Source organism: Molossus molossus, unplaced genomic scaffold (assembly GCF_014108415.1).
Source record: "Molossus molossus isolate mMolMol1 unplaced genomic scaffold, mMolMol1.p scaffold_m16_p_22, whole genome shotgun sequence".
NCBI classification, from domain to species: domain Eukaryota; kingdom Metazoa; phylum Chordata; class Mammalia; order Chiroptera; family Molossidae; genus Molossus; species Molossus molossus.
The window spans coordinates 27,342,183-27,364,413 of NW_023425358.1; the positions used below are offsets into that span (position 1 = coordinate 27,342,183).

At 56.5% G+C, this 22,231-nt stretch overlaps 1 protein-coding gene across 3 annotated transcripts in view; it reads left to right on the forward strand.

Annotated features, from left to right (window-relative positions):
* The window catches only part of PXN (paxillin), a 48,276-nt gene extending 28,369 nt beyond the window's left edge, over positions 1–19,907 (forward strand). Inside the window, exons 2-15 of one of the 3 annotated variants that reach the window (XM_036276355.1) lie at positions 7,858–8,084; positions 8,382–8,497; positions 8,925–9,061; positions 9,148–9,349; positions 10,165–10,300; positions 11,729–12,607; positions 13,606–13,881; positions 14,126–14,437; positions 14,961–15,062; positions 15,284–15,454; positions 15,579–15,752; positions 16,413–16,494; positions 16,594–16,742; positions 17,774–19,907. In XM_036276355.1, coding sequence (XP_036132248.1) covers positions 7,858–8,084; positions 8,382–8,497; positions 8,925–9,061; positions 9,148–9,349; positions 10,165–10,300; positions 11,729–12,607; positions 13,606–13,881; positions 14,126–14,437; positions 14,961–15,062; positions 15,284–15,454; positions 15,579–15,752; positions 16,413–16,494; positions 16,594–16,742; positions 17,774–18,040 — 3,230 coding nt within the window. In that variant the 3' untranslated portion in view covers positions 18,041–19,907. The remainder of the gene's footprint in view (positions 1–7,857; positions 8,085–8,381; positions 8,498–8,924; positions 9,062–9,147; positions 9,350–10,164; positions 10,301–11,728; positions 12,608–13,605; positions 13,882–14,125; positions 14,438–14,960; positions 15,063–15,283; positions 15,455–15,578; positions 15,753–16,412; positions 16,495–16,593; positions 16,743–17,773) is intronic. The other 2 variants (XM_036276353.1, XM_036276354.1) reach the window with 2 other exon arrangements.
* The last annotated feature ends 2,324 nt before the right edge of the window (positions 19,908–22,231 follow it).

Sequence of the window (22,231 nt, forward strand, 5' to 3'; positions counted from 1 at the left end):
ACTGGCAGAGTGGGTGACTAGCGCCGTGAAACACAAATATCCTGAAAAGACTTCAGCTCATTTCTGGAACAGGCACTTTTGAACTCTCTTTTCCTGTCTCTGTAGGGCGATGACTCACTTCTGAGCCCCTCCAAACCTCTGTTGGTGATTAGCTGGGGTGAGAGGCCCAAGGAGCCACCCGCTTGCTCTGTAACAGACTGACTTGCTCTGAAGAGCCCAGATTGCAGGAGTGGATTGATTTGCAGGAGCTGAGAAAATTTTCAGCGCTTGAGCCTTCCGGGTTCCCGGCTGTCTATCTTTTTGTATGCAAATCTGTGCTTTACCCATTGAAGGAACTGTAGGCCGGGCCTGGAGATGCGCCCTAGACTTGACCTTAAAAAGTCTGGAGTCTCATGTGTGACCTGAAGAGGTAGAGGAAATTTGACCAATGAAATGCGTTCGTGGTGTTCTGGGACCTCAGGGGGAGGGCGGGGCCCACTGATCTTAGACTGAGAGATGAGTTATTTACAATAGAAAAGAGACTGCCGTGTGCCAGCCTGGACCTGCTCCTGTGCCTCTGGGTGGGGGAGGTGTACAGGGTAACCTCTGGAACCCCAACAGATTGGGAAGCCTGATCAGTGGGGGGCCCTGGGTGGGTGCCTGGCATGGTCGGACTTCTTCACTCAGGGTGACCTCTGGAGTTGCCTTTCTGCCTTTATTGTCGTGAGCTTGGTTACTTGTGCTCTGTGATCTTGGGTACAAGCCAGGCACCCAGTAGAGAAAGCCAACTTGCGGGCACACTCATGTGTCAGCCCTGCAAGGAAGGCTCCTGAGCAACAGGAAACCACCTTCCCGTGGCCTGTGGGAAGCCCAGGGAAGACAAGGGCCACCTCCCACCTCTCCTGGCAGCAAGTGGCAGACTTCAGCCTTCCCTGCTGGTTTCCTGTGTGTCACCGGCCCACACTTCCTTCAGGGCTGAGAGTAGAATGGCAGTTCCTGTTGAGGGAGGCATGAGTCAGCCAAGGAGAGTGGTGGCTGAGCCTTCACAATCTGCAGGCACGGCTGTTAAACATTTAGATGGCACTGCACCATCGACCGGTTCTTACCCAGCCCCGCAGGGAGAGCATTTCTGTCTGGGACAGCAGTATATTTGATTTGGGCAAACTCTGAAGAGCTCAGAGGTGCTGTCTGCAGGGGTTGGCAAAAGTAGGTTTACAGTTGTGAGTACAGGAAGCACAGAGTTTATTATTTTAAAAAAAAATTTTATTATTTAATTTTTTGGGGGTACGTGCCCCTAGCCGCTAGCGCCTAGCGGGAACTGAACCCGGGACTCTGGTCTGCAGGCCGGCGCTCCAACTGCTGAGCCAAACCAGCCAGGGCAGAGTTTATTCTTGTATTATTATTTATTTATTGTTTGTATTACAGCTGTAAACCTACTTTTGCCCACCGCTGTAAATCTCACCCAGAATTGTATTATCTCCTCCTCAGAGTTTGCTGCCAGCCATGGGGACAAATTGGGTTCTGCCCTTTTTACATATGAAGAAGGTGACCCAGAGAGGCGGTAGGACCTCTTGACAGGCACCCAGCAGGCTGGGCCTGGGCTCCTCGCCTCCTGGCCGTGGCTTGCACTGGCTGCGTGGTCAGCTCCCTGCTCCTTCCCTGTCCTCCTCCTCGTGGTCCCGGTCAGTCTGGCTCCTGGGGATATGGCATGGAGCAAGGCCCCTGCTCTCTAGAGCTGAATTCTTAGAGAGGAGACAGTTGACAAGAACCCAAATTGGCAGGCAAGGCCCCTCCAGGAGATTGAGTTCCTAGTCAGTGTCCAGGCCCTGGGTCCCCGGGCTGGGTCACGGAGAACAGAACTGGCCTAATTGTGGATTGGCCCTTGCTGGTCACAGATCTGCCTTTCCCTCCTAGGACGGTTCTAAGGATAAATATACCCAGCTCCCCATTCCTGGGGAGTTACTCACTGAGCAAAAGTACCCCACTGCTGCGGATTAGATTACCTCTGCTCTAACTGCTCTTGTGCTCAGGACTGGGGGAGGGGAGACCCGCCTTTTTGTTCTGCTCTCCTTCCTAATCTGGAAGAGTTTCAGGAAAGGGGCCGAGATGAGACTATCCGCAGGCTCTGGTCCCGCTGTTTACATAGCTCCTTCCTTAGGAAGGGCCCGGCCCTGCTCACTGCTTATCCGCAAGGAGGCTGGGCAGCTTCTCCTCTGACACTTGAGGCCACCAAGGCCCAACAGGTGCTCAGCAGGGGGACCCCAAACCTCCCTGGCCCAGAGTTCTGAGCAGAGCAAGACAGGCTATGAGGCTCGGCCTCTCCAGGACCTGTGGGGAAGGGACTTGCTGAGCTGATGCTGCCTCTCAGAGTCCAGGCCTTATACTAAATGGCAGGGATAGACAGCTGGGCCTGGGCTGTGGGAAGGCCCTGCTCTGGCAGCCCCTTGCTGTCTGCGCTGCAGCTCTCAGGACGCCGTTGCTGCTGCTTCCTTCTGCTTGTCAGCCCCTGAGGAAGCCTTGCCAACCCCTGCCTGGGGCGATGAGAGCTATGTTAAACTGGCCTGCAGAAAGAAGGTGAGTGACCGAGTCTTGAAAATATCTTGTTTTCTGCTCTGGTTGGTTTGGTTTAGCGGTTAGAGTGTCAGCCTGCAGATCAAAGAGTATCGGGTTCGATTCCCGTCAAGGGCACGTACCTCAGTTGCGGTCCGGTCCCTGGCCCTGGTCAGTTGATGTCTCTCTCATGTCGATGTTTCTCTCTCTCCCTCCCTCCCTACCTCCCACTATATCTGAAGATAAATGGAAAAATAACTTTGGGTGAGGATTAAAAAAAAAAATCTTGTTCTCACTGTGGGCAGACCTGTTGAGGTGGGGTCTTCCTCCTGGCCAGAGGACCCCATCTCTTCTAGTTCTGCCTGGGGCTGCTGGAGGGAGAAGTGCCGGGGGTCCCAGCCCTGGGGCAGGTATGGCTCTGTGGACTCTCGTACCCTGTGATGCCCCACATTTACCTGTCCCATCTGTGGAGACCTTCGGGGAGGATTCTCCAGGGTGACTTTGGTTTCCCCAGAATGGTGTCCCTAAGTACTGACCCAGGGTTGCAGCATCCTTCGCCCCCAGGAGTGGGATGAGATGGAGAGGCGTGTCCCCCCCACCCCAGGGCTAACCACCTCTCTGGGAGGGAGCTCCTGTCTGCTTACAACTCCCCAATACTGAGTGTGCACCCTAGCCCAGGACTGCGCTAAGTAAGCCAGCACTGCTTGGTCTCTTGTGACCCTCATTCATCTGAGTAAGGGGGTGCAGTTCCCATCGGACAGACAAGAAAACCAAGGCACAAGAACAGTTAAGCAGCCTGGCTGGGCACCTCAGCCACTAAGAGTCTGTGTGACTCAGAATCCATCCCCCCTCCCCGTGCTAGCTCTAACAGCTAGTGTGCTTAGAGCCTGGGAGGACAGAATGGCTCAGAGCCCCTCCACCCCCAACACACACACACTCTCGAGGGATCCTGGAGAGACCTTTATCTCACTCTCCTGTTGTCTGTTCAGCTCTAGGCCTCTTGATGGTCTTATCACATGCTGAGAGTGGCTGGGGCTCGGGTAGGAGGAAGCAGCTAGTTTTGTGAAAGAGCCCTGACTTGTTTTTATACACTAGTTGGGGTTAAAGGTGGAAAGAGTTAATTAATTCTCTAACTTTATTGGGTGCCATGTGTCAGTGGGTCAGCAGCCTAAGTCCCCAGAGCCACAGTCTGGGGGGCATCCCCTACCTTGGGAGGATGAAGGGGTTCCTGGACTCCCTCCTCTGCCCTGCACCCCTGGGCTGGTAGGCCCTGGAATGTGGGCAGACCGGCCCCTGGGTCCCCTCCCTCCAGGGGCAGCAAGCAGGGAAGGGAATCTTGTGTTTTTACTTAACCCTCTCGGGGCTGCAGATCCAGCAGCTCCCAATAGGTCCTCAGGATTATGCTCTATGGCTCAGTGGCTGGGGCTGACATTAAGGCCTCTTCCTCTCGGCCTGGTTCAGGTGCTTCATGCCACCCAGCCACCTGCCCTGGGGCAGCCTCCCAGCCCTAAGATGCTGCTGTTGTGAACATTGCTGGAGCCCAGGCACGGCCCGGGGCACCTGCCCATGGGGCGGCATCTGCAGAGGGGGCGCTGGCAGCCAAGGTGGCGTCCTGTGGATTTCCAGAGCCCCCCTGGGCTGTGTCACTCTTGGGTCGCACCTTCAAATGATAGTGTTCCTCAGGCACAGGCCCACAGGCCGGAGGGGTAGCACCCAGACCACCTCATGCTTTTCCTCGGAGCCTGCTCTGTTCCTCTAGCTCAGCCGAGCTTCCCAGGTTAGCGCTGGTTACTACTCCTGGCGGGCGGGGAGCTGGTGGGCCAATAGCGCCCTCTGGCGGGAAGCGGTGGACAGTCTGCACCCCTTCATTGCCAGGGTGTAGCTGAGTGGCCTTTGCTGGCGGGAGACTTGGCACTCAGCGCCCTTGCCCCTCTTAGCCCCCAGTTTGGAGAGGAGAACCTCCTCTTCCACACACACATTGGAAAGGAAGAGCTCCAGCTGGCCCAGAGAAGCAAAACGCTTTCAGAATCTAAGGTGGTTTCCTCCAGAAAGGGGCTGGGAAGCCCCAGGGAGAGCTTCCCTCTGCAGCGTGACTGGGGCAGTCCTGGCGGCGCTGACTTGTTGGGAGGGTCTCAGGCCCGGAGGGAGGCCTTCCTTAGCCTGAATGAGCGAGCCCCGACTCTGCACCACTGCCCCTGTGTTCCAGTCAGCCCCCTCTTCTCTGCCACCTCCTTTGGGGCATGCGTAGAAGGAATCTCTGAGCCTGTCTCTAGGTATTTAGAGCTGGGTGCCAGGACTAGCTGTAGCTGAAAACTGGGGACCCCTCCCTCTGGGGCACTGCCTGCAAGTGGACTCCTCTGTGCAGTCCTCCCTCGGCCACCTCTGTGTATTCAAGCAGGGGAGGAGTTTGCTGAACTTGCAAGGAAACTTTGGCCTGTAACCACTGTGCAGCCGGGAGAGAGCAGGCGCCTGCACCACAGGATCCACGGCGGGGTCAGAGTACTGCCGCCTGCGTTCCTGGCTCTCTTTCCTGAGGTGTTTGTAGAAAGTTTTGGGGGACAGCGACACTAAGCCCTGTCTAGTCACTGGACAAAGACGAAGGGTGGAGAGAGAGGAGGAAGCTACATGCACCACAGACCCTGTGACTATGTTTGGAAAATGATGTGCCTTCTCCCGGACATCCACACATTTCACTTTGAATGTCACTTTATTACTTTGCCTTTCTCTTCAAGGTCATCCTTTCCTTGTCTTGCCCAGATTCTACCCATAGAAGACTTGGGAGAAGTCAGTACTTTGCATCCCACCCTTATTTCCTTGCAGGAAGATGTTTTTCTGAATTTCACAAAGCAAATAAGATCCGATGTTTGCAGCTTTCCACGCGCACTGTAGCATCTGTCTGTGCCACGTAAACCACCCCCGAAGACTGGGGAAACTGAGGCTCAGGGAAGCTAAGTAATTCTGCTGTGTGGCCATGGATAATGGAAAGAGCAGCTGGGAATTGAACTCAGCTCTGGCTCAACTCCAGAACTTAAGATCTTTTGTCTCTGTACTCCGGGACCGTGCCTTCCGACCAACAGATGTATCCTTGTTGAAAGAGCCCATTGAAATAATAAACCAGAATCCAGTCCATAAACAGTAAGCCAGACTTAGAGTCGTAGCCTGAGTGACAGGGGAGGGTGTTTGATGCAGAGGGCCGTGGCATCCCTGACTCAAGGTTTGATAGGAAAGATGAACCATCTGTCTTCTTTTGAGTGTTTGGGGCTCAAGAAACCCAAGTTCACATCCCAGCTGTGTCATTTCAGTTTGGCTTTGGCAGTGTGAGGTTGTGATTCCGCCTCTGAGCCTGTTTTATCACCTGAACTAGTGTGAGGGGGGTGACACAGGTGAAGCTCCTGGCACGTAGTGGGTGTTCAGGCATGGCAGCTGCTCCTGTCACCCCGATGGGGTTGCTCTTGTCGCCTGCTGGGGGGAGCCCTGTGGGGTTTCCTGGCTGGCTCTGCCCAGGTTGAAGGAGAAACCCCACTCTTGCTGGAGTGGGCCCAGAGGAAATGGGGACTCTGGATGAAGCCAGTGCAGCAGGTGTGGCTGCGGAGAGGCCGCTGGGATTGGCCCTGGACACTGGTTTCTTTTCTGCTGTTACCTAGACACACACTGACTTGGTCTAGTTCCGGTTTGCTAGAGACAGGAAGCCAGATCTCTTCCAAAGGACCTGGAGTGGGAGGAGGCTGCAGGAACTGACCTTTCTCAGAAGTCAGGAGACCTGTCCTGGGCTTTGGAGCCTGGGATCCTGGGCCTTGGAACAAGCTTCCCCTCTGAATCACTGGGAGGGAGACAGGGGTAGGTGTGGCTGGTCTTGGGGGAAGGAGAGCAGGGCAGGCGCCTGGGAGAAGGTGTGGGCCCACAGAGGAGAGGGCCTTCCTTCCCTCTTACTTTCTCTGAGCTGGGGTGGGGTTGAGGACAGGGCCACAAGGAGGGATCAGACTGGCAGCCCTGGGAGCGTGGGCCTGTCCGGCAGGAAGTTGTACCGTTTAAGTGTGGCATTGTCTAGTGATTAGAGCAGCTTCTTGCCAGGTTTTGGGGCTTTGGGGCTTCTCAGGAGTCAGATTGTCCTGTCCCTGGCTCTGATCTGGAGCGGGTCCCACCATCTCTGGAAGCTGGTTTTCCTGTCTGCACAGGAAGAATCAGAATTCTACCTCCTGGGGTAGTAGGAGGATTAATTGTGAATGCAAAGTGCCCAGCACTGTGCCTGTCACTAGTAAATGGCAATAAATGCAGCCACTGCTTTCTCGTGATTTTACTCCAAGGGCCAGGGACTGTGTCCCCAGCAGGTCAGCAGAGAGGTGAGTGAGCAAGTCCCTGAGTGTGGCAGGAATGAGGGTGTGGCATGTGGGGCCAGGCTCTCTGGGTTGTGGGGCTGGTGAAGGTCCCTGAAGGGGAGGGATGAGGTAGGGGGAGGTCAGCAGTTCCTCCTCCTGCTTCTCCTACTGTACCCTTCTTGTCTGGGGACTGGGGAGATCCAGGGCCCCGCTGTTGTCTGCCTGGTGCCAGAGTAATGGAAGCTTGCACTCGAGGGCCAGTTCAGCTCCCTTGCTGCTGGTAAAAGCAGAATAGTGGGGCCCTGGAGCCTCTAGCGCCAGGCTGCTTGCCAGGCTTCCGCAGAAACAGCCTACGGGAGTAGTTCTGCCACCCCCCCACCCCCCACCTCGGCTTGGCCAAGGAGGTAGGGAACACCGCACCACCCTAGTCCCAGCCCCCACCTCCCCACACACCGCTCCCCATAGCCTGAAAGGAGCTCAGAGCCTGGGGTTCTGCTTCTAGCCGGTCAAGAAGACAGGTACCACCCCAGGGGCCCCTCCAATGTAGGGGCTGAGAAAGCTTTAAACTCTTGAAAATTAAGTGGGACCTGGCCCTGCCCCGGCCCCTCCCCATGACGTGGGGCCCCTCCCACTCATTCTCGCCGCCTTGCCCTGCGGAGTCAGAGCACAGAGTTCCAGGCAGGCACTTCTGACTCCCGGCCAGCCAGCAGCTCAGCCCTGCCCAGAGGGAAGGAAGGTGCTGACTCCCAGAGGTAGGAGAGCCTCAAGGGCAGCCCCAGGAGCCGCCAGAGCACTTCACTCTGGGGCTGGGATGAAGAGATCAGCTTTGAGAGCTGGTTCCTAGCCAGGCTGCGCTGAGCTGGTAACTTCCTGACCTGAGGCTAGTCACTTCTCCCATGGGTGGGGCAGGTGCTCATATCATTAACTCCTGGGTGCCGGCAGGTCACTGCTGTTGGAGAGTTAGTTCCCAGAATCCCTGCTTCCTACCCACTCCCCACGCTTCTCTCTGCAGACGCCCTGCTGGAGGACTTGGAGTCTACCACCTCTCACATCTCTAAGCGGCCTGTGTTCTTGTCGGAGGAGACTCCCTACTCCTACCCAACTGGAAACCACACATACCAGGAGATTGCTGTGCCACCCCCTGTCCCTCCACCCCCGTCCAGCGAGGCCCTCAATGGCGCACTCCTTGACCCCTTAGACCAGTGGCAGCCCAGTGCCTCCCGATTCATCCACCAGCAGGTAAGTGAAGACGGGCTGAAGCTCCCAGAGGCTTTGGGGCGAACAGAGCTCTCTGGCAGCGGCTTCTGGAGCCAGGGGAGGACTGGGCTCAGGGAAAGGGAGAGGGGCCAAGAAACGTCCCCCTCTCCCCACCAGACCCCACGTGAGGGGGGCAGTGACCAAGTGTTAATCACCTGTCTCCAGCCAGAGCGTGGAAATTCCCTGGTGAGACTGGCTGTGAGCAGCAGCTTCCTGGGGGTGACTCGGACTGTTCCTTTTCCTCTCCCTGGGAGGCTCTGAGCATTCTCCTTCCTGCAGCCCCAGCCCCTGCCGCCCGTGTACGGCTCCAGTGCCAAAACGTCCAGTGCCTCCATCCCCCAGGACGGCGGCGGCCCTCCGTGTCCCCGAGCCGGTGAGGAGGAGCACGTCTACAGGTATTGCCCCAGCTCCTGCCTGCGCGCCTTTCCTTCCTGTTTGGAAATCCGGGGGACTGGCCAGGGCTGGAGGCAGCTGAGGCCAGGGATCAGGCATGGCCGCGGCCCCACGAGGCTCTGCCTTGGGTCATTGGGCTAACCTGTGGAAGGCCCGGGGCTTGTGGCCAGCTCATAATGCCTCTTGACTGGCCTGGTGGCCTTATCACTGCCATCTCCATGTTCCCTCAGCTGTCATGTCACTCCATGGAGTTGAGGAACTGAGAGGCAGGGCTTCCTTCCTCCCCTCTTCTTACCACATCCTTTCCCCACTCTCCGTCCTCTTGCTGCGGGAGACCTCCTGTCCCCTGTGCCTTATTCTGGAGGATCAGGGTTGTCAAAGCTAGGGAGTGTCTGTCAATGTGGTCTTCTCTCTCTCTCTCTCTCAAAGCTTCCCCAACAAGCAGAAGTCGGCTGAGCCTTCACCCACTGTGATGAGCTCCTCCCTGGGCAGCAACCTTTCAGAACTTGACCGCCTGCTGCTGGAGCTGAACGCAGTGCAGCATAACCCCCCAGGCTTCCCTGCAGGTGGGACGGGGCAGGGGCCTCCCAAACCCCCCAGGGCCTACCCACTGGCTCGGGGCTGAGTAGTCCTTCTCTCTCCCTCTTCCAAGATGAGGCCAACTCAAGCCCCCCGCTGCCTGGGGCTCTGAGCCCTCACTATGGCATCCCGGAGAATAACAGCCTGCTGGGGATCAAAGCTGGGCCCCCGATGAAAGAGAAGCCCAAGCGGAACGGGGCCCGGGGCCTGGAGGACGTGCGGCCCAGCGTGGAGAGTCTCCTGGATGAACTGGAGAGCTCCGTGCCCAGCCCCGTGTGAGTGTCCGCTGGGTTCACCCAGACAGGGCGGTCTCGCTCAGTGCCCGTGCTGTATCTTCCCGCTTAGCCCCTGTGTCAGCCATTCCCTCCGTGAGTGCTTGTCTGCCAGGCCCTGCACCAGGCTCTGGGGGGAGAGTGATGAGTCACATGGACACCATTCCTGCCACCATCCACCAGAAAAGATAGACATGATGCGTGCGAGGACGCCTGCAGCTTAGTGGCTGTCAGCTCGGGTTTTGGAGCCACACAGTGGGGTTCAGACCTTGGCTGTGCCCTTATGAAGTGTCTCTCAAGCTTTAGTTTTTCCATCTGTAAAATGGGGTTAGGGGGTGTGGGATAATGGGGCCTCAGTGAGGGTAGACCCAATCATACACGAAACGCACCTGGAATGGTTTTTGGCTCATAGCAGGTGATGTACATGGGGAGTGCTTTCTAAATGTTAGCTGTTCTTGGTGTGACCGTGTTGCTGGAACAGTCGCCCTTGTACTTGCAGTGCTGTGGAGGGTGCATGGTGCTCGGGCTGGTTTAACAGGCAAGCTTGAACTTGGGCTGGCGGACTAGAGGCATCTTCCTGGGGAGATCGCTGTTTGCGTGGCCCTCTCTTCTCCCATGTCAGCTCTCAGAGCTCTGTCCCCCTGGCTGACAGCAGCCCCTCCCCAGAACAGATGGGGAGCTAGTGGGCTTCCCGGGATTGGGGGTGGTGGGACCCTGATGTCAGAGCTAACGTGTTGGTCTCCTGAGAGGGGAGGGCCGCTCTGGGGGAGCATAGGGCTGAACTTGGGGTTCCCGCTGATGTCATGCCTGCCCTGCAGCCCCGCCATCACTGTGAACCAGGGCGAGATGAGCAGCCCTCAGCGAGTCACCTCCAGCCAGCAGCAGACACGAATCTCGGCCTCCTCTGCCACCAGGGAGCTGGACGAGCTGATGGCCTCCCTGTCGGACTTTAAGGTGCCCCAAAGTCCCTCTTCCCTGTCCATGTCTCCCCCATTCTTCTCCTTCTGTACCTCAATGTGAGTAGCTGGAACTCGGCCCCTCCGTTTGGGAGCCTTGGCCTGAGCCAAGGACCTCTCAGTGCCCTGGTCTTGCCAGGATATGGGGGAGGGAGGCTCGGGCAGGCTGGGGGCTGAGCTGCCTCGAAGCCTGTGGAGGCAGAGAGTGCTCGCAGGGACATTCCTCCTCGTGGGCTCCCAGCTCCCAGCTCCCAGGGCGGGGGTCAGGAGGCTGCAACAAAGGGCCCTTTGTCCATGTGCTCTTGCGGGGGGAGGGCATTCTCTGCTGGGCCATGCGGGACTTGGGATCTTGTGCCTGAGAGGTCATTTGTCCTGGAGCCCCATCTCCCACGCTGGCTGTCCTCAACACGTCCTCTTTCTTTGTGCCTCCGGCTTCTGAATCCACACGCCTCCTTTGCCAGCCTCCTGGCCTGCCCCCTCTTCCTCCATGGGCTTCTGAATCCCCACAGATTCTGTCTGTGGAAACCTAACCTATCAGGCTACTGAGCCAGCCCTGCATCCAGTGCCCCTTCCGCTCCCCTTCTGGGCCTCCCAGGCCTCCTGAGCCAGAGGTGTACTGAGAAGATGCGGTGCCTTCACGGGGACTGGTATTGACCGAACTCTCCAATTGCTGACTGCACTTTTCCATGTGGGTTGATCTTTGGCACATGACTTAAGGAATCCGAGAAGGGGAGCAAGTGGTCCATGTGCTCCTGGCCTTGATGGTGCCTCCAAACCTCCCTTTCACTGAGGTTTTATGGTGGGGGGTGGGGATGGGGCCGGGAGGGTGGGATGAGCTGCTGGCAGTTCTGAGCAGCCGATCAGAAGCCAGTGTGTCGGACCCAGGCACTGGCCTAAGGGAGCCCTGCTCCAGCACCTCGACAGTGATGCTGCCTTCTGAGAGCCAGTGTCGTGCTGTCCCGCGGGAAGCCGAGCTGGCGGTGGCCGTGCGCCTAGAGCAAGGTCTCGGGGACAGAGGGAAGCTGGGTTTGTCTGGGAGAGACCAAGCCGAGAATTGAACTAGGTGGGAGGAGGCAGAGCAGCTGCCTGGGCTGACCTCCCTGGTCACCTGTCTCTCACGCCAGCTCCCCTTAGCTTTCCTCCCTCTTACCTGCTCTGACTGGGGTGACTCCACAGGCTTTGCTCAGAGGCCGCTTCCTGCTGCCTGGGTTCGGTGGGGGCCAAGGACTCGTTGCCCAGGAAAATCTTGTTGGGTGTCTGGGCCTCCCACCAGGGCCAGGCCTCGTGCTTCCGCTTTGCAGCCACCCCGGTCAGTGTAGGTGGCGGCTCGCAGAGCCCTGCGGTCAAGCCCCCCTTGCAGTGAGATTCTTCCTCACCTGTCCTATTTCTTTGTCTTCTCTCTACCTTTGTCTTTCTCCTCTTCCAGACCAGCTCCTCTACTGTGGCCTTGAACTCACTGTTGCCCAGCTCAGCTCCATCCTCACACCACACACTTCCTTCTCCTCCTCCTCCTCCCGGGCCCTCTGTAGTCTTGCCATCCATTATTAAACCCTCCCCTGGAGGCCATGGTCACACTCCGGAGGTCCTTTGCATAAAAAATAATGATAATGGACAGGACCTTCTACCTCCTGTGGCTCCTAGCTGGCTTGATTTGGCTGGCCTTGGGGTCACACCTGACAACCCCAACTCTTCCTCTGTGGAGGGTTCTCTGGGGCCATCTGGTGCAGAGAGCCAGGCTCGAGGTAGGAGGGATGGACTAAACCTCACGAGTGAGCTCTCCAGGGCTCCCCCAGGCCACATTCCACCCAGAGCTGGGTATGTAGGTCCCCAGGAGCCTGAAGGCCCCCAAGGGCTGTCAGCCAACCCTGTGTACCCAGAGGAGGCCTCGGCTGCCACATGGGAGCAGCCGTGGGCTTTGGAGGCGCTCAGGCCTGAGACTCCCTGCAGAGCTACACCCAACTTCCAGGAAGTAACCGAGCCAGCCGTCATGGCCGTAGACCGTCAGATCGTCTTCCCAGATACCTGGGGTCTCACGAAGGGACGTGGACAGCTGAGGGAGAGGGCCAGGCCAGAGCCAGCGGGGCCGGAGAGCAGCTGCCCTGCTCCGGGTGACCAGGAGCAGTTAGGTGGAGCGATGCCCATGAAGGGAAGCCTGGTCAGGCCATTCCGGGGGCCCGAGATACCCAGGAGGCCAGAGGGCACCACTGAAGCCACTGCTGAGACCAAGAGGGAACAGCCGGAGCTTCCACAGGCCATGGTCATGGACACGCTCAATACCACCGAACGGATTTCCACCTCTGGCCAGGCAGGCGGAAGCTCGCACGGCTGCTGGCCTGGTCCTCGCCCGGCTGAGTGTGGGCCACTCCTGGCTAACTGCATGCAGCCTCCCACTCCACGCATGTCTGCTTGGGCAGCGAATCCTGGGATATCGTGGCCTGCTACCCCGATGACCAGCTCTCGACAATGGGCTCTGTGGAGCCAGTGGAGTGCCCTGGGGCTGGCAGTCTCTCTTAGTGACAACCTGCTTCTTGCTTGTTAAAGGCTTTTTCCTTAAATGAACTCCCCTGACATCCTGAGGGGATGTCTGCGAAATGGTTAAAAGCATGAGCTTTGGGACCAGATAGAACGGAATATAAATCCTGCCTCCAACACTTGCTACTTGTGTGACTTTGGGCAACCCTCTACCAGCCTCAGTTTTCTCATCTTTAGAATGGGGGTAAAAATAGACCTTCCCCCACAGGGTTGTGCAGAGGATTAGATGAAATAATGGCTGGACTGTGCTCAGAACACAGCATATGGTCCTCAGTAAGCCATGACTGATGTTACTGTTAGTATTTGCTTTTTGCTTGACTGAAACTTCATGCCTTTTCCAAAAACAAAAAAGCAAGACTACTACAAACCAGTAGGTTATAATATAAACGAGGGAAAAAATTGGTTAGAAGATTTGGAAGGAAAGACCACATTTTTTATTACAAATCAAAAAGAAGCCTTACATACTTTCAAGAATGCCCACTCACGTTCTCTCAAATAATTCTCATAATAACCCTGTAAGGCAGCCAAGAAAGTACTAACCCCCTTTCATGGATGGAGGAGCTGAGGCCTGGAAGTGAAGTGTCTTGCCCAGGGTCCGAGCCGAAAAGGAGCTGAGCCTGGGAGTCTGCTCCGCCCCTGCCTCCGCCCCCCTCAGCTTGGCTCTTTGGCCGGTTTGTTCAGCCCTCCCTTGCCTGGGGCACCTGAGTGTGGACTGAGCAGCATTGGCAGAGCCCAGAGTGAGGCCATGACAGCTTCCTCCTCCCTCCTCAGATCCGCTCAGTGATCAGGAGGAGCCGCGAGACAGGCCACGCGCACCCCATGTCCCGGGAGCCCTCCCCTCGCCGCCGGCTGGACCCCGCCACCTTGAGCAGGACCCCATCCCAGGAGCGGCTCATCGCAGAGCTGCAGGGTCGGCTGGGCATCCAGCCGGAGGCAGAGGAGGCTGCAGGGCCAGCGGGGGCCTCCACCGAGGACTGGATGACCGAGGGCGTCGTCATTACTGTGCAGCCTCGAGGGAGGCGGGCTGAGGGGCAGCTGGTAGAGAAGGTAGCAAGGAGATGCCCAGAGCTGGGCCAGGACCAGGGCAGCAGGCATCTTGATTCTTTCCCAGCTCTGGCCAGAGGGGAGCTTGGTGTGTGTGTGGGGAGGTCCTGCATCCTGTGGCCTGGAGAGTCCAGTCAGAGTGGGAAGTTCCGGGGAAGCCTGGGGACATCACGGCTCTGTGCCCTTGCTTGCTGAGCTGATGTTTTCTCCGTCTTCCTGATCTTTCTCCTTCCTTTCTTCTCCCCAGGTTGTTTTCCCTCCTGGCTCTCCCATTCCTTTGAGAAGAACCTTCTCTGTTCTGCCTTCTCCTCCTCCTGTCCCTTTACTCCAGCATCACAGAGATGGCATGGCCACCAGCTCTTCTCCCCCACGCAGCCTGCCTGCCCACTCCACCCTGGGGCCCTCAGTTCTTCCCTGTGGGTCTCCTGGGGTCCAGAGTGCTGGGGCAGGGCTGCAGGAAGAACATGTGCAGGGGCCCACCTCTCTCCTTTCTGCGCCCCACACTGCGAGGTCGGTGGGCTGCCAGACTGACGAGGACCCGATGTTCCCCCCGATGCAGGCAGGCCCTGGGGCCCCAGCGTGAGCCCTACCCGTCCCCACTCTGCACACATACGCCCTCTGTTCTTTCATCCACAAGCCCGGCACAGTACCTCAGTCCTTCCTGACGTCCAAGTTCCCACCCTCCCTGGACATCAGCTGTCCTCTGGCTTGCCCATGGGGCTCCCTTCTGCCTGCCCCCTCCCGCTGCTCCTTGGTCCTGCCCCGGCTCCCTCTGAGAAAGGGCAGTACCAGAAAGGAGACCAAAACCTGTTCCCCACCCCGCGACCCCCAGGCCCAATACTTGGAAAGCCTCCCCTCTCTGGCCTCAGTCCCCTCCCCTTTCTGGGTCCCCTGCCTTGGCTGGCTCACCTTCTCTTCTCTCCCTGGGACACTCTAGACTTTTTCTCCTGATTTTGGTATTGCTGGGGGGGGGGGGGTGTTATTCTAAATTTCCTTCTGTGAAATGATCCAATAACAAGGTTTCTTTTTCTTTCTTAATTAAAACAATTTTTTTCTTATCCTCGTTTTCTCTCCTATTTAAGATCCAGGGCCTGGAACAAAGAGCGGACGGAGAGCTGTGCTGGGCGGCGGGCTGGCCTCCGAATGGCAGGCAGCGCAGTCCCGAAGGGCAGGACGAGGGAGGGGTCAGTGCCAAGGCTGGGGGCTCAGTGTCCTGCTTGCCGTGTTTCCCAGCCGCGGGCAGGCCTGCGGTGCCACGAGCCCCTGACACCAGATGTCCTGCGGACGTCATTCCCACCTCTGGGGCTCTTGAGGCCCCTGGAGGAGATGGCACTTCTTGCTCCATCAGCCCGTGTTCAGGAGGGGAAAAGCCTCCAGTCCTGACCTGCCCTTTCTGTTTCCACAGTTCATGGCCCAGGGGAAGCCGGGGAGCAGCTCTCCCCCTGGGGGGCCCCCAAAGCCTGGGAGCCAGCTGGACAGCATGCTGGGGAGCCTGCAGTCCGACCTGAACAAACTGGGAGTTGCCACAGTCGCCAAAGGGGTCTGCGGGGCCTGCAAGAAGCCCATCGCTGGGCAGGTGATGAGGGGTGGGGGCAGGGCAGGGAAGAGAACAGCAGGTGGGCTCAGGGACCTTGGCTCCTCTGGAAAGGATGCTCTGTGGCAGGCCAGGGCCTTGAGCCACACTTTGCCTCCCTCCTCAGGTTGTGACGGCCATGGGGAGGACATGGCACCCCGAGCACTTCGTCTGCACCCACTGCCAGGAGGAGATCGGGTCGCGGAACTTCTTTGAGCGGGACGGACAGCCCTACTGTGAAAAGGACTATCACACCCTCTTCTCCCCGCGCTGCTACTACTGCAACGGTCCCATCCTGGATGTGAGTTCCCGGCATGGTGGGGAGCAGCAGCGTTGGCTCATTTCTGCTTCACTGTCACCCTCGGAGTGTGCAGGTGGTGCCATCTGAGGCTCAAAGAGGTCCCTTCACATGCACGAGCTCACACGACTAGGAAACAGTGGGTCTGGGATTCAAACCCAGGCCCGATTCATGGCAGTCCTCTGGACCGCAGGCCGACACTCTAACCGCTGAGCCAAACCGGCCAGGGCTCGGCAGTCCTAATGTACGGCAGGCCGCCCACGTTCCATCTGCCTCCCGTCCCAGCTTCCATCTGTGGAGGCTCAGGGGTTAGGAGCCCTGCCCAGATCATTGGAGTGAAGTCCCAGCTCCTTCTCTCCCACCGTGTGACGTTAGGGAAATGCCTGGCCTCCCTGAGCCTAGGTGTCTTCCTTTATAAAATGGGAGCCACAGTAGAACCTGTGACCTCCACCGCATGTGAGCGTTAAAGGAGACTGACATGTCACCTCCTTCAGCAAACCAGATCTCGGTGGTGTTCAGAGCAGTCAGGAGAGACCCTGTTCTGGCAGCCTTTGCTCTTTCCTTGGCTGGGAGCTGTGGGTGGGGGTGGGAGGGACAACCTGGCCTGTGAGTCTGTCCAGTGGGATGTCAGCTTGGCTCTGACCCCACACTTTGCTTTCACAGAAAGTGGTGACAGCCCTGGACCGGACGTGGCACCCCGAGCACTTCTTCTGTGCCCAGTGTGGCGCCTTCTTCGGTCCTGAAGGTACTGACCAGCAGACTGTTGCTGTCCCTGGGAGTGTCGGGGAGGTGGGGGCTCCACCTCCGGAGGCCGTAACTGCCCCCCACACCCCCCGCTCCTCAGGGTTCCACGAAAAAGATGGCAAGGCCTACTGCCGGAAGGATTACTTCGACATGTTCGCGCCCAAGTGCGGCGGCTGCGCCCGGGCCATCCTGGAGAACTACATCTCAGCCCTCAACACCCTCTGGCATCCCGAGTGCTTCGTGTGCCGGGTAAGGTGCCCCTGCCCCTGCATCTGAAGGGCACTGGGCAGTGGGGAGAGAAGGGCCTCCCTCACTGTATTCTCGGCTCCAACTTGGAGGCCTTCTTTGGGGGTACACTTCGTCAAGTCCAGTGGGTCCTTCCCAGAGCTTGTATTGATGCTAGGAGACACCAAGAGCAAGGCAGATGTGTCTGTAGCCTCGTCCTGTGCGGTGGCCTATCACATTCAGGAAAAGGGCCTGTGGGGATTAAATGAGATAATGCAAGCATTTTTCAGCCTCCGAGGAATTGGCCGTTGGTTTTCACACTGTAATCTGGCGGGTCGTGGGAGTCCACAGATGTTACTGGGGGTCCAACAAGGGTTCTCTGACCCAATAAGTTTGTGAAACACTGCATTGCAGGACTTCTCAGGGCCTTTTATCCCCTAGAGTGCATGTGAATCTCTACACAGAAACTTAGGATGCAGAGTTTGACCATGGAACCCTTTTTTCAGCGCTGGGGTTTTGGGGGCACACCAGTACAGCCTCCCAGTTAAGTGCTCAGGAGTCAGACCTACATTGAAATCCAAATTGTGCAATTTAAAAAAAAATTTTTTTTTCTTTATTGATTTTAGAGAGAGAGGAAGGGAAAGGGAGAGAGAGATAGAAACATTGATGAGAAAGAACATCGATTGGCTGCCTCCCGCATGCCCCCCACTGGGGACTGGGCCCACAACCCGGGCATGTGCCCCGACCGGGAATCGAACCGGAGATCTCTTGGTGCATGGGTCTGATGCTCAACCACTGAGCCACACTGGCTGGGCAGCCAAATTGTGCAATTTAGTAGCTGTATGACCTTGGACAAGTCATTTAAGTCCACACCCTAGTTGCCTCCTCTGTTGGGATTTCAGTTGCGTTTAGCACAGCATTTGGCACGTAGGAAGTGCTCAGCAAGTGGGAGTGTGACAGCCATGCCTGTCTCCTGCCCATCACCCCTGGAGCTGCCTCAGCCCCCTGCGCCAGGCTGAGACCCTCCCCTCCACCTCACCCCCTCCGCCTGGCAGGAATGCTTCACGCCGTTCGTCAATGGCAGCTTCTTCGAGCACGACGGGCAGCCCTACTGCGAGGTGCACTACCACGAGCGGCGCGGCTCGCTGTGCTCCGGCTGCCAGAAGCCCATCACGGGCCGCTGCATCACCGCCATGGCCAAGAAGTTCCACCCAGAGCACTTCGTCTGTGCCTTCTGCCTCAAGCAGCTCAACAAGGGCACCTTCAAGGAGCAGAACGACAAGCCTTACTGTCAGAACTGCTTCCTCAAGCTCTTCTGCTAGGCGCCCTCATCCCTCCGGCTGCCCTTCCCCTGGCCCAGCCTCCCTAACTGCTACTGTGACCCAGAGGCCTCGCCCAGGGCTGAAGGGCCAAGCCCCACTGAAACTGGAACTCGTGTCCTTGGCTGTGCAGGGTGGCAAGAGGGCCTCAGAGGGTCCCGCCTGCTTTTCCGCCTCTGCCAGAGCCCCTGGGCCTCCCCTCCTCCCGCAGCGGCACCCGGGCCGCCAGCTCCTTATCCTCCCCAGAGATGGGGCTGGAGGACTCCACCCACACACCTGCCTGGCCAGGCCAGCACCCCACACTGGAGCCATCTCTTACTCATATTTTGGCAGTGGAGCCAGGGGGAGGGCAGGCAGAGTCAGATGGGGTCTCTTTTTATCTTTATTTCCGTCCGACTGAATTATCCTTGTTCCGAGAGTATTGGGGGACACCCGCTCCCTCCAGACAATGCCAGCATAAATCCATCCATCCAAAGGTTGAAGTGCCCAGGGGCCACGGAAGGCTCCTTGTGCTCCTCCTGTCCTTCCAGTCTTCCCAGGCCTGGGTGACTGCCCCCTGCCCCCATAACTGCTCTGATTCTACTGAGACAGGCCTCTCCAGCAATAATGTTTTATAGTCACTTCCTCCGTCTCCGGGGACAGCGTGAGGTGCGGCGTTTCACCTCGTGCCTGGACACTGTATCTACTTTGATAGATTTCTACACTGAGGTTTGAATTCGTATTGTCTGAGTTGCTTTTACTTCTCTATACAAAATGATTTTGAAGATATTTTAAAGACATCCCCTTTTGTACTCTCCCCTTGTCCGCCGCCACTGGTCCTGTGGGTGATAGTGGCCGTGGGACAGGGTTTGCCTTGTACTGAGGGCTTGGGGTAGGGAAGCCATTTGTATTTTATTTTTTCTTAGCCTAAGCAGGTGAAGTGGGAGCAGCTCTGAGATTCCCCTTCTTTAACTTCATGGCTCACCAGGACTGTTTTATAAACTGCTGTATTTTTAAACCCCTTCCTCATTACCCAGGCCAGCAAGCTCTTAAGCGAAATTGGCCTAAGGGTGTCTTGGCCTTTTGGGCCTAGGATTCTGAACCTCATCCATCCTATTCCCTAGGGAGGAGAAGGGGAAGTATGTTTTGGGGGTGCTGTTACCTGTCTTAGCCATTAGGAGCATCTGCTCCCCTGTGAACTCTTTGGTATCGAAAAGAACCCGCTGAACATTCTCGGCCTCCTCACTGCTTCTCTGGGGCTCCTTCTGCCTCCTCAGGAAAGCTGGTATCTGATTTTGACCATTGGTTTTATCGATTCCACTGGGCTCATCACTTTCCCAAATGTCCTGCCCTCCTTGGAAACCGGCGGTCTGAGGAAAAGGGCCCAGGTTGTTGCGAAGGAGCCTGATAGGATTCTGGCAGAGGGACAGGATCCTGCTGAAGCCATGGAAAGTCTCCAGAGCTTTCTCCCCAAGGATGAAACAGGAGCAGGCAGGCCTGGGGTTTCTGGTCAGTAAAGAGGGGCCCCAATGGGGTCTAAAGTGAGTAAGATCCAGACCACTCTGTTAGCCTCATAGCAAAGGCTGAGTGTGCTGGGGTCAGGCGGGGGTCCCTCCTTTGTGGCAGGGCTGGGAGCAGCCAGGTCTGGAGAGGTCAGCCAGGCCCCTTCAAAGGTCTGAGATCTCCACTTCCACCCATAGGCCTTATTGCTCTGTTTACAGTGACCCGCCCCAGACCCCTCCCCTAGAGGGACGGGTTTCTGGGGTCCACCCTCTGGGTCAATGGTTATTTGATGAATTGATTTTAATTTTTTTTTCTCTAAACTTTTAACCTGGCTTTTCCTCATTTCGATTCCTGTGATTTATGCCAATAAAGTTTGCCATTATTTTGACCTGTGCTACTGCCTTTTCCTTGTGGTTTGATATAACAGCTTAGTCCCAGAAGAGAGACCAAACCCTCCCAGACGCATAAGGACCACACTGAGGATAAATCATCCATGTTACCTTACTTGAGGCAAAAAGCCCTGGGGATGGGCCCCTGCCCCACAAGACATTAGTGTGTGAAGCACCAGACCTCCTGGCTCCCTGTGTGAGCTTTGTAGGCAAGGGAAGTCTGGGGAGCAGCCCAGGCAAGGCCTGCACGAAGACTTTTGCCCTGGATTCCCCACGGGCATCCTCACATGAGCCGGTGGATGGTCTTACACTCATTTGCAGATGGGGAAAGAGGTTCAGAGAGGAGAGCCAACATGCACAAGGCAGTGTGAGTCAGTGCAGACAGGATGTACGAACCCAAGGCTTGCCTCTGCCTGTGTTCCTGCATTGACCAGACACCCTCACCCCCACCTGCTGGCACAGCACCTTAGGTGTAGAACCCTCCCACCTGAAGGGGGTGGAAGTTGGCAATTGGGCTCTACTGCACCCCTAGTGGTCAGGTTCATATTTGTAGACTTCCTTTTGTCAGCCAGAACTTCAGTTCTGCTGGGGGTGGGGAGCCCACCTCGCCTCCCCAGTCCTGCCAACCCCACTCCCCCGCCTCCTCGAGAGTTTCCTGGACAGTGTTGTGCCTCCTTGAGCTGTGGCTTCAGTTGCTCTGATGCTTGGAATGGCCCTCCTAAAGCCACATGTTGAATTCTAGCGTGAACCCTACCCGTTCCATAGTAAGCTCAGAAGTGAAAATTACCTCCACCACTCACACAAAGATAATTACTTGGTTTATCCTTCCAGCCCATGTAGGTTTTATTTTATTTATAGAAATGGAGTTGGTACAATTCCTTGTAATTTGCTTTTTTACTCAAGTGCACTCTGAGTATTTTCCCATGTCAATAAATATAGATCTGCATCTTTTTTTTTTTTTATCCTTACCTGAGGACATTTTTGCATTTTTATCTTCAGATAGAGTGGGTGGGAGAGAGGGAGGAAGAGAGGGAGAGAAACATCGATGTGAGAGAGACTCATCGACTGACTGCCACCCACACAACCCCAGCCGGGGCGGGGGGCCAGGGACAAACTGCCACCGAGGTACGTGCCCTTAGCAGGAACCGAACCTGGGTCTCTCTGGTCTGTGGGCGGATGCTCTAACCACTGAGCAAAACTGGCCAGGGCAGATCTGCATCATTTTAATGTTTTCATGGTATTCCATTATATTGACGTACTACAATTGGAGATATTTATATCACCAGAGCCAGGATGTCCCTGGGAAGGTACCTGTGAGTATGTATATCCTTGGAAAAGTGTTTAGGAGGAGGCAGTCTCAGGGTTTGGAAGGAACTATAGCATAGTGAGACCCATGGACTTTGAACTTTCTCCTAGATTTCAGTTCTGATGCCATCATTAACTGGCTGAAGGGCTTGGGCAAATTATTTAACCTCTCTGAATTTTCTCATCAATAAAACGGAAATACTAAAAGTGTGCCTCCTCTGGGGATTGTTGCAAAGATTAACAGTGGTGATGTGCACAAAGTACCCAGCACAATGCTGGGCATGCAGTAATACCTTGCCATTAAAAAAGGGATCTTAGGCCTGGCCGGTTTTGCTCAGTGGTTAGAGCTTTGACCTGCAGTCCAGAGAGACCCAGGTTCAGTTCCTGCTAAGGGTGCGTACCTTGGTTGCAGATTGTCCCCGGCCCTGGTTGGTCGTGTGGGTGGCAGCCACTCGATGTGTCCCTTTCATGTCCATGATTCTCCCCTCAGGTGAGGATATAAATAAATAAATAAATAAATAGCAATCAGGGTAGGCCTGGTTGAGCAGGTGATATTTGGCCCAAGCCTTGAAGGAGGTGTTAGACGCGTGGATATTGGCAAGGAATAGTTGGTGCAGAAGCCCTCAAGCAGGCACATTGTCTGGCTGGAAGAAACTAAGTCAGTAGGAAAATAGGAGATTCGATTATAGGGGGTAGAGGTGCAGAGCGGATGATGTAGGGCCCTGTAGGCCACTTAAGTTTTAGGCTTTTTACTTTGTGGAAAATGGAAAGCCTTTGCAGAATTTTGAACAGTTGAGGAAAGGATCCCTCTGTTTTGGTAGGGGGAAGTACACACTGTCAAGGGGACAGAGACCATTCTGTTTCTAAGGCATGTACAACTATTTCTCAGCTCCACGTCATACTCTAGTTTGAGACATGACCAGGTGGCGGGGGAAACTGGGGACTGGAGTCCACACATTCTCGCGCCGGCACAAAAGCAGCTCCAGCCCAGCAGAGGGAAGCAGCCCTGAGAACCCTC